At 34.3% G+C, this 10,518-nt stretch overlaps 1 protein-coding gene across 5 annotated transcripts; it reads right to left on the bottom strand.

Annotated features, from left to right (window-relative positions):
• Positions 1-110: 110 nt before the first annotated feature.
• On the bottom strand, positions 111-10,497 carry Esyt2 (extended synaptotagmin-like protein 2). Of its 5 annotated transcripts, none has more exons than XM_071698617.1 (17): positions 10,341-10,497; positions 7,231-7,627; positions 6,946-7,086; positions 6,751-6,827; positions 6,602-6,668; positions 6,377-6,522; positions 6,146-6,266; positions 5,885-6,055; positions 4,520-4,617; positions 3,082-3,130; positions 2,932-3,021; positions 2,776-2,862; positions 2,548-2,706; positions 2,310-2,462; positions 2,101-2,224; positions 1,668-1,950; positions 111-1,574 (listed from the first exon to the last, which is right to left on the bottom strand). In XM_071698617.1, the coding sequence occupies exons 2-17, from the start codon at positions 7,570-7,572 to the stop codon at positions 1,247-1,249; spliced, it is 2,436 nt and encodes an 811-aa protein (XP_071554718.1). In that variant the 5' UTR covers positions 7,573-7,627; positions 10,341-10,497; the 3' UTR covers positions 111-1,246. The 5 variants fall into 5 exon arrangements, with proteins under 5 accessions (XP_071554718.1, XP_071554722.1, XP_071554723.1 ...); XM_071698621.1 differs by lacking the exon at positions 4,520-4,617 and adding an exon at positions 3,840-3,931; XM_071698622.1 differs by lacking the exon at positions 4,520-4,617 and adding an exon at positions 5,246-5,331 and having other exon boundaries at positions 10,341-10,496.
• Between the last annotated feature and the right edge of the window lie 21 nt (positions 10,498-10,518).

Here is a 10,518-nt window from a genome sequence, read left to right as displayed (position 1 = left end):
ATTGCGATAAATTTTTTACAGAAATGAATAGGCAGTTCGTTTTAAAAAGTAGCTGCATATTGCAAATCGGAATTTAATTGTTATATTAATAGCCACGAAATAACGAACGGTGACAATGCACATAATGTTTATTGTTCTCAACAATTTGTGACAGTGTTGACGGAGTCGTGCGTGTCACAGAATATAGATACATAGATATATTTATGTGTGTACACATGTATGTATAATGTAGCAAAATCTCCAATACAAGTATAAAGCGTATATCATAATTTCATTTTAAGAGTGCCATATTAAAACTATACCGATGTATAACTTATACCAATGTGTATCTTATAAAATATTAATTTTTTAAATATTAGTATAATCATTCATTTAATTGCTTGTGCAATTGATAAATGCATTATTTAATTTTATTAGTAATAAAACAGTATTGGAATATAGTAAAAAAAAAACACAATGTCGCAAAAATGGCATCTTACGCAACTAGTTTTCATTAACATATAAATTAATCATGTTATATACTACATTATTCAGATCATTTAGTAATAGTATCTGCACATAGTGTGTATTTTATGCCGCAACTCAATCATCGCATAAACAGAAAGGAAAGTACAAAATATATTTGATACCAGATGCGGATCGGTATTGGGGCAGGAGAAATTTTCAATACTCCTTACGCACGTGCGTTTAATCACTATTTTTTCGTATTCCCATAAATTACGAATGCTCACTTATAATCGAGATTCACGGATATAATATGCATTGCATGCCAAATGGATTCTTCAATTAAACGTCCAGCGTTTAACTGTTTTAGGCACATTTTCAAACGCGGGATAACAATAAAGCATTGTTTGTCGAGATCTCTTCGCGTGTGTATCGTATTCAAATATTTTATAGATTATCTTCAAGTTACTAAATCAAGTTACAAGCCAATCCGCCTCTGTTGTATGATTGCGGCAATATATTATATATCAGATCATTTCATGCCATTATACGGCGTAAGTACGAATACCTCTTTAAATAATATCTTTCATCGTTTCTCACAAGACGTCTCGCATCTCGCATAGCACCGCATAGTAACTTACCTGAATAAATCGTAAATTCAACAATGATCAACGTAATATAGAGGTAATTGTAATATCTGAGACTTTCATCGTTTGTACAAGTTATTAAGTGGGTATTTAAGCGGTTGTTTCGTCAAGCAGACGCACAAACGCTCAAATCCCCACTTACTTTTCCTCTTCTTCTAGTCTTTAATTTCCGGTTGTAAGTCGTACCAGCTGGTGACAGTCTTCGAGATGTTAATTTCGCTCAATTTCAAGTGAATCTGTCCCATCACGTTGCTCCCGGTAGATAGCCAACCCTTTTGTGTGCACACAGACACTTCTAATACGCGCGTATTTAAATCTCCCTGCGAGACCACGTATTCGAATTGCTCGTCGAACGTTGGGTTGCAGTTGTCCTTTACCACAGCAGTTTTGCGTTTCGTTTCTTTGTGCTTGTCCGGCAAAATGTAGAGTTTTACGTACGGATCCGGTATATTATGTGGATCGTTTTGGGGAAGCGGCAGATTACTGCAATATATATAACGTGAACATATGACAGGAGATGGCAGTGACTGTAACGAATACAAGGATGTTGTATTTGATTAATCGAGATTAACTTACGCAACTTTGTGTACGAAAACGGTAAGCTTTTGCCTTTGCGAACTGTAACGTATAGTCAATTGTATTCTCCCTAATTTCGCTTCGCCCGAGGAAGACGTGATGCTCGGGTTTCTGTGGATAAGCTGAGGGCTTCCGGTAAAAGAGGACGGAGCGCTAGTGCTGATTATTAATTCTTCTTCCACCGCTGCTGGTTCATCAGGCAAAAGTGCCGCGGCGGATCCAGTGCGAGGTTGACTGTTGACCGATTCTTTCGACGGCTGTTTTTTAAGAGGACTCGGTGGTACTGTAAGAAAATGTATAGCATTATATATGATAGGCTTCATGTCTATTACCAAGAATTTAGGAAAGTGCTTTTATAAGCAAAACGTTTTACTCTACTACGGTCCAAAAAAGTGTGAAATTCTCAGCGATTTATTAACACAATTTCATTTACCACTGGAAGACACCATGTTACTAATGTTGGACTCTTGACGTTCGATTCGTTTATTTATTTCATTGATATCATGATCATCTTCATCTTCCTCGGAAGTGGGTTCAGGCTGTTCATATTTCAGGATCTGTAAATACAGGTTATTTTAATTCCTGTTGGCACATCTAGTTCCGTCATTGAATTGTGCGCATATAAAATTTCCAGCTATTTACATTTAATGACATTGACAGCACAAGCTTGCTATCCGCTTCGGCCTTTTGCAAATTGTACGGTTGTTGCGTCACCTCGAGATTATTCCTGTCCAAAAGTAGGGAAAGATTATAGCTCATTTCCCCAACTGTCATGGCAGTTTTCTCATCTATAATCTGAAAAGAAAACGCGAGGTTATTCATTAAACAACGATCAAACTTATGGCTCTCTTATTGTTATCTGAAAGAATTTGCAGAAAACCTTTATGTGCAAAATTCCAGTTTCGGGGTTGCTAACTAAAAAAGTGAATCCTCGTTCCCACACAGGATCACAAGAACGTGGTACAGTGGCTGTTCTCTCTTTCTTTCCACCGACGCTCGCTTCCAAATAAACGTCGGGTTGTTTATTTCCTCGGATGCACTACGCGTGTTGGAAATTTTATTAGATAACTTTTGCGCAATTCTTTTTTACATATCATGACGTACGTACCGGCAAATTTTTAGCAGAATCGATATAGAGTATTAGAACGGCTGTACTCATCGATGTAACTCTAAGTTCTTGGGTTTCTATTAGAGCCTGCACAAGAGTTATAATTTAAAATATACAAGCGTTTATGGGGATATATGAGCGTTTCTTCCTACTTACAGCTCTTAAATCGGCAGAGTCTCTCGAAAATTGTAGCCATGTTAATCGCAAATGAACCATGCCGTGTTTTGCTTGCTCCAAGGAGATCCACTACAAAATAAAATCGGTTAGTAATAAGAAGATTATATATTATAAATATTCCGTACTCACTGTATCGATCACGCCCTTTTTCTTCACTTGATTAACTTCGATGGTGGCCCTGTCACAATACAAAATAAAAATGGATCTCTTCAAAAGTCTTAAATTACATATAACAAATTTTCATTAAATTTTAAAGAATAAATAATTATTTCAGCAAAGTTTAGATGTGTACTTTGGCAATGATGATGATAGCAGTATGATTATTAAATTTACATATGAAACGCCTTCGTGATTTGATTGCAAAATCTGTGATACAATTTTCATTTAGAAAGCTTTCATGCAGCTTATTATTTTTAATATACTGATTTTATCGTCGAATAATGATATAAAAACATCATTGCACGTTATATACATTTATAAAACTAGGCATGCAACATTTCATAGCATTACTTTGCGTAAATAAAATAGACTTCTCAATATTTGCTTAACATATAACGAGAGTAATGTGGTGACATAAATTCGGAATTATCCTTAATTCCGAATTGTGACTGGCACGACAGTTCTATAATATTTTTCATATTTTGTGTGTGCTTTGAATAAACGGCATGCACATCACAGATATGTGATTAATGCTTACGTTTGAAATACTTTAAATGCGCTGCAGTATTTCAGAGGTAACTCATATAATAAGAAAAATGCAGTCTTTCAAGCATAATCTAATAATAGTCAATGGCAGAGTATCCGCATAATTTACATTCTGTACAAGTCTCTTAAAATGCATTATTAATCTGGTCTGAGATCGGTGTATTTGCTACATTCAGGAATACCTGCCAAGTGGATCATCTTGAGCAGCGTTGTCTTTGTCAAAGAGCTGGGCAACCACCGTGTTGTAAGCTCCCAAGCCCTCTTCCACTATAAACTGTCACCACATAGTCTATTTTAGTTGCCTTTCTTATTAAACAAAGTTACCTAATCACTCTGATTAATTAAGTGACAAAAAAGACAAAACTGTTAACTGTACGATACTCTTTTGTTACAAAAAGCTGTCAAAAACCAGTAACTGTTTAAGTTAATTAACAACAGATTAATGAAACTTACACAGATTATTAATCGATACACTAAAAATTATAGGAAATATAGAAAAGATTTTAAAGAAAGTTAAAAAGTTATACAACTCTGGAATTGTAGTACATATATTTTATTTTAAAAGAATTATAAAAAAATATTATATATATAAAAAATAGAAGATATTCGTGCAATGCGCGTTTAACGTTTAACAAGCTATAATATTTGCAGCATTAGTGAAATAAGTCTTTTAAAATAGTGATAAATAAAATAGATTATTTATTTTACAATTTATATAGATAACACACACTATACCACAAGGACAAGAATTACGAACGTGGCTAAATCGCATGCTTAAAATATAACATCTAAATCTGAGTCTATACATTTATGTTAGTGCATGCGCAAACATTGCCTCATTCACAAATCATAATATTACTACCTGCCAAGGAAATCATCATATTGTACCCCTGGGACATTTGCATCCCAATCCCAAAGAGATACCACAGCTTCTTGCATATTGCATGAACTGATCATAGCCTGTGTGCCAATATCATATTGTATATAACAAATATAAAAATTACACATATAGAAGCGACAGTTTTTCTTATGGCAACTGTATATTGTTCGTTGTAGTTATTATTTTTCTTTCCGTGCTTTACATTGCTGCACTATGTAAGTGTATGCCAAATGCATATATTATGAATTTAACTAACATGATGTACGGAATTTCATCTGAACAATGATTGCAATATTTATTTTGCAACATGACGATTTTATTTTCTTTGTGTCCAATACATGGTGTCAGTAAAGAAAATTAAAAAGATAAAATGAGATCCCCAACATGCACACAAATATCACTCAAACAACACTTAGACCAACAATATAAACATTATCACACATCAGCGTTATGACATCATGCAACAGAAGCTTTTCTACAGCTTTTTTCGTAGATCGGTAAAATAAAATAAATGAATTTAATAAATGATTTTGGATGAATTATATGCATTACAATAAAAATTGTACAATAAACATTGATTAACAAGAGAGAAAATTGTGTAATATATATTGTAGAATCTAGTTTTGAGTTTGTCTCTGCGTAATGACATAAAATCTGAAATAAACGATGAAAAAAAGAAAAAAGTACATGTGTTATATATAACTATACCTTCCAAGACTTTCATCGCCCTTTGTGTCATCATAGTCCCACAGCAGTACAGTCAGTTGTTGCGCGATGGCTGAAGTCACGGCACACTAATCCCATATAATATATTGCACATCACATACACACATACATACCAACTTATGGAATTAAATTATATTAACATAGAAAGATTAAAATGTACATTCTAATTGCAAACTGGAAAAGGCAACACTAACCACTAAGAGTGACAGGAAATAGGAAATATATAGTCGCAGGGAGAAAAGTGTATGCGATTGATTAGAAATTGTATGTATGAGTTATGTGAGAAAGCAGAAGAGTTGATTACTTAGAACGCTAGATTAGCAATGTATTGAATATTTATAAATGCTATATAAAATATATTTATTCATATTTTTATAGGAAAGTTAAATGCAAGAGAGTGGTATATCTTATTTATATCGTTAACTGAATAAAGTAACGTGATGAATTAAACTGTCTATAAAAAGTTTTTATAAAAATTTATTTTGTAAATTACTGAAATATTTTTCTTACCACATATATAGAAGACCTTGTGTTGTATCTTTTTTTTTTATGTGTGTTGATAGATTACAGTAAAGCACATGCATTAAACGTTAATATTTTGTGTCCGTTTATGAAACGTACCTCACACCAGAAGTCCCATTTTGGATTAACGGTATTGTCAATAGTTTTTGTTCTAAATTCCTGGGCACCAACATTTATGACGGCATACGGATCAGACTTGCCCTTACCTAACATTCCAATATCTTTTTTCATCAGATGCTTTGCTTCTACAACATGAATTCTTAGAACGCCCTAATATAAAAAAAGATTAAAATATTAATTATCAAAAAAGTGTAAGAATAATGCAATGTATATAATATGAGACATTTCTGTAGAGCTTACTTCAGGTTCAGGTATTTTTAAGGACTCCATGGGTACTTCTTCGCTTAAGGGTATAATTATTTTGTTTGGTAATACAAGAATGGCTGCTATCTGTTCAACGATTGTCTTCCTTAAAATTTCACTGAAAGAAGCATCGTATCTTACGTAAATTTTTATGTTTAGTTAGCAATAACGCTAATTGCTTGATACATCAGTTTTAGGGTAAAAGATTTTTTAATGAAAAAATCGTACTTGAATCCAGGTAGATCTAATACATCAGCCACTCCTACTAAATTGAAGTTAATAGTAGGAACATTCAAGTAAAATATCTGTACACCTCCGATTAACGGCATCATTGGCAGCATAGGTTTCATAACAACGCGCACCAAACCATGTATCTGAAAATTTTCACATTTTTATTAAAATTTGCAGAAAATATTTTCCATAATATCATGTATCGGTCTTTAACATACTTACTTGAAAGTCCCTAATACCACCTTTAATGTTTCCAACGAAAAAGGTAATATCACAGTCGCCAGCATACCTATAGAAATAACAGTTGAAATAAACGGTTTCTTTAAGATATTAATTATTATTATACTTTGCGAAAAACCTAGAATACACACATAATGTCTGCATCTAAGATGATCTCATTTCTTGAGGTATTTTTATCATACACTTTGATCCCGTATATTTTTGGTGGCTGTAAAAGATCATTTTATGTAAATTTTAGAAAAGATATAAAAATCAAAAGACAGGAATATTAAAAAAAAAACGAGAGAGATGCTGCATAAGTTTCAACAGAATTGAAATAAACTCACAATGCGACCCAGAACTAGACGGTCAAATTGAAAGCCTTTGATTTTATATTCAGTCAGTTTCTCAACAATCGACGGTTCTATACTTTGCTTACACAATTGACGGACAAATTGATTCATACTTGGCCACACTTTATATAAGATCTGAAAAAGTGTGGGATATAAAATTATGGTAATAATATTATTATCGAGATTCTCTCTGAAATTGTCGAGCAGTTTAATATCCATATTTTATGCGAAAAATGATTATACGATTTATAATTCAACGTGAAAAAAATGAATCCATACTCTGTTCAGCCACTCGGCTCTATCAAAGTCCGGGAAATACACCCACGAAGGTAATTCGTTCATTCGATTGACGATAAATTCCTTTTCCTTAGCCAGCACGCTCGCCTGTGCTGTAATCGTTCTTAATTCGTTGTCCTTTTTTCGTTCTGCCTTCCATACGGAAAACGCGATTGGCGCAATCAGCCAGGCTATGCTGTAGTTGAAATATCCCCATCCCCAGATGATACCAGCTGCCGTCAGTTTAGTCAGAAATGACATAGTTAGCGAACTGGCATTCATGTATGGCCAAGTAATTGATTTGGAATCTTTATTAGAAACATTATTTTCCGATTCTCCTTCCATCTTTAGTTTTTATTATCAGATCTTATCGGCTATTATCAGTCAGATCTTGGTTTTCCTGCAAATGACAAATGCGCGAATCTTTTTATTGTGAAGTAATTTGAGTTGTCTTGGTACACAAACAAAGTCCTACGCGTAAGTTATATCTGTGCTTTAAGAAAAATTACTCTAACATACATGGATAACAATATATTTTAAATGGCAATAATTAGAGCTACACTAATAGAATGACACAGTCAACTGCGTGCATTTGTTTGTTCTAATTAATACTCATTAGTATAAATAAAACGCTATCGAGATCCCGTCGGTGCCGAGCTCAGATAGATTTTACTTGGAAATTGCTCCACTGCGTAGTCACTAAAGTGTATGCGCGCATTAAATCGTATCAGCGTAATTCGCGAGGTGACCTTTAAGATCAGAGAGGAGACATAAAATTTTGTGACACACAGGCTGGACCAACGCAGCAACTTTGCCAGAGGCGAGATACGCGATACACAGGCGCGATGAATTATGTATGCCGCGACCAAAGCAAGCACACGTCGATAATTTCTATTGCAATACGAAACTAACAATAAGAATACTTAAAATTTTAAATGATTACGAGGCACAGTAAAACTTTCTTGCTTTCGTTTACAGACATGTATTTTTATAAGGTATAAATAGCAAAATTTATGGCAACGTAACGTTTCAAGTCAAGCTTTTCGAAACTTATTGCATTATTATGCATATATCTGGCATAATATTTATGCATATTATTTTAAAAGAAACATTATTCAAAACGGAGATATTTTATAAATTCTTAAGTTGCTGTGGGTGATAGACTCTTCATGCAAATTTTTATAGTGAAAAAATTTCGAGGACTTTAAAAAAGTTATTTTCTGCTAATTAATTTTATGCAAACTACTTTTCACAAATCCAATAAAAAAAATCAGATAGAATAAGGATATAATAACAACATATTCAGCAATATATTGCAATCAGTTAATAAACATCTTTTGCACAGAAATATTGCAAAGCGTTAAAAAAGTAATTGAATTTTTATTACATTTACATTTACATTTTATTTTATTACATTTTTTTTGCATTTTTGGGAGATATCTACTGTTTTTTTTCCAAGATTATTAATATCTATATTAATATCCTTCAACTATCTTTTATTGTTTCTTTCGCGTGCCGCAAAAAAATAGATGTTATACGTAAATTCTGACGGTGAAGGAATTCCGAGAGCTTCGTATACAATGCTGCATAAAATAACTAATCTGACGCTTAGCTTCAGAACAATGCGACAAACATAAATAATTGCCGTACCACGACACGCAAAGTTATTAAAGCTGATAAACGTGAGAAACGGATTCTTTTTTAGCTCGTTCCACATTCCACGGTTGCGTCATTTTTCCGTTGCGAAATGCTACGAGGGGTGGGAAGAGGTGATTCATAACGATAAGATAACGTTTATGAACCTTTGTGTAATTATTGACATAGGTGCAACCCACGCACTCGCAAACATTACGAAAATCAATTATTCACGCACGAAGAAGTATAGAGCTGACCACGCAGAGAATGCTCTCGCTTCTTTTCGCGGAACAGCCATTTAGCTGAAATCTAAACATAGCTCAATTTTATGCGGCGAAATATGCGGATTACAGGCGGTCCATTCGAGCGCGTGTGTGTTTAAATATTCAAGACGAGATGCGTGTTGACCGAGAGTTAAAAGGAGAATTAATTTGCGAGAATTAATTTGAGAATTAATAGAAATTGAAATACATCTGTAATATTGAGTATGATGGACTGAATCTCCAGAATGTATGAGAAAAAAGATTTTTCAGAGCACTATTTTAAAAGAAAATTTAAAGCGGTGATATTTAACGTAATAAATTCTCAAGTTGTTCCGGATGATAGACCTATGCAAACTTTTACGATGAAAAATGTTTAAATACTTAAAAAAAATTATTTACTGCCAATTCATTTTGTATACATTTCTCATAAATCTCTTTAACAATCAAAAAGATTAGAAATAAAGATATAAAAACATATATATTAAGCTGTCACATAAAATGTTGCGACGAGATAGATATCATTTACAAAGAAATATATTGCAAAGTTAAGAAAGTGATTGCAGAATCTATTGTATCCCTATTGTTAGAAAGAGTTCCTTGAAAGGAAATTTCCCAATAAGAGAGGTTTCGAAGCTTTTGTCAGAGAAAATTGGAGGCTTGTAAGAAAAATGTGAGGTCATCAGATTTATACAATAATTGGAGCAATATCGACATATACACGGAATATAGGAAATTTAATCCGTAGGTACTCATCTGCATTCATAACCAAAGTTGGAAACGCGCTACGTAACGTTCTGTGCCGTATTAAAAAGATTAATGCAGATTAATGCACAAATTAATGCAGATAAATGCGAATATATACCCGCGTTTAATCCGGCCGAGTATATGAGAAACAGAATTAAAACCACGGCGCCTGCATAAATTTTATTAATATTATCATACCACAGGGATTCTCATTCGCGTCTTACAATTAGCGTCGCAAGCTTAGCCCTTCGGCCCTTTCGAGGCTTCGAGTGGCCGACACCTTGGTACCCTGGTATCGAGTACACGTCAATAGCTATGGTCTTAGCGCGTCTCTCGCATTGCAAAGCTCCGTCTCGGAAAAAGTTCAATCACCAGCGGGATCAAATGCCTTTGGGCATCGCGCGACAATGAGACAATAAACACGAGGTGTCAGCTTCGTTTGCGGTAATCGAGGCAAATCAGGTCGCTTACACTTGCAGCATCAGCGTGTTCACTCGCGTATTCTGTCCGGCTCTGTTATCTCCGTGTTTTTTTTTAGCGATGATGACAACACGCGTACACGCGGAGGAACACCCAACACACCGTGCCCAACGTGTGCCACCGTGGTCGAACCGTGCTGCCAGCACTGCTCGCGCAGTGGTACTGTTGG

The sequence above is a fragment of the Temnothorax nylanderi genome, unplaced genomic scaffold (assembly GCF_030848795.1).
Source record: "Temnothorax nylanderi isolate EJ_2023f unplaced genomic scaffold, tnyl_v1.0 TNYL_tig0016_pilon, whole genome shotgun sequence".
NCBI lineage: Eukaryota > Metazoa > Arthropoda > Insecta > Hymenoptera > Formicidae > Temnothorax > Temnothorax nylanderi.
This window is presented reverse-complemented; position numbering and strand designations above follow the sequence as displayed.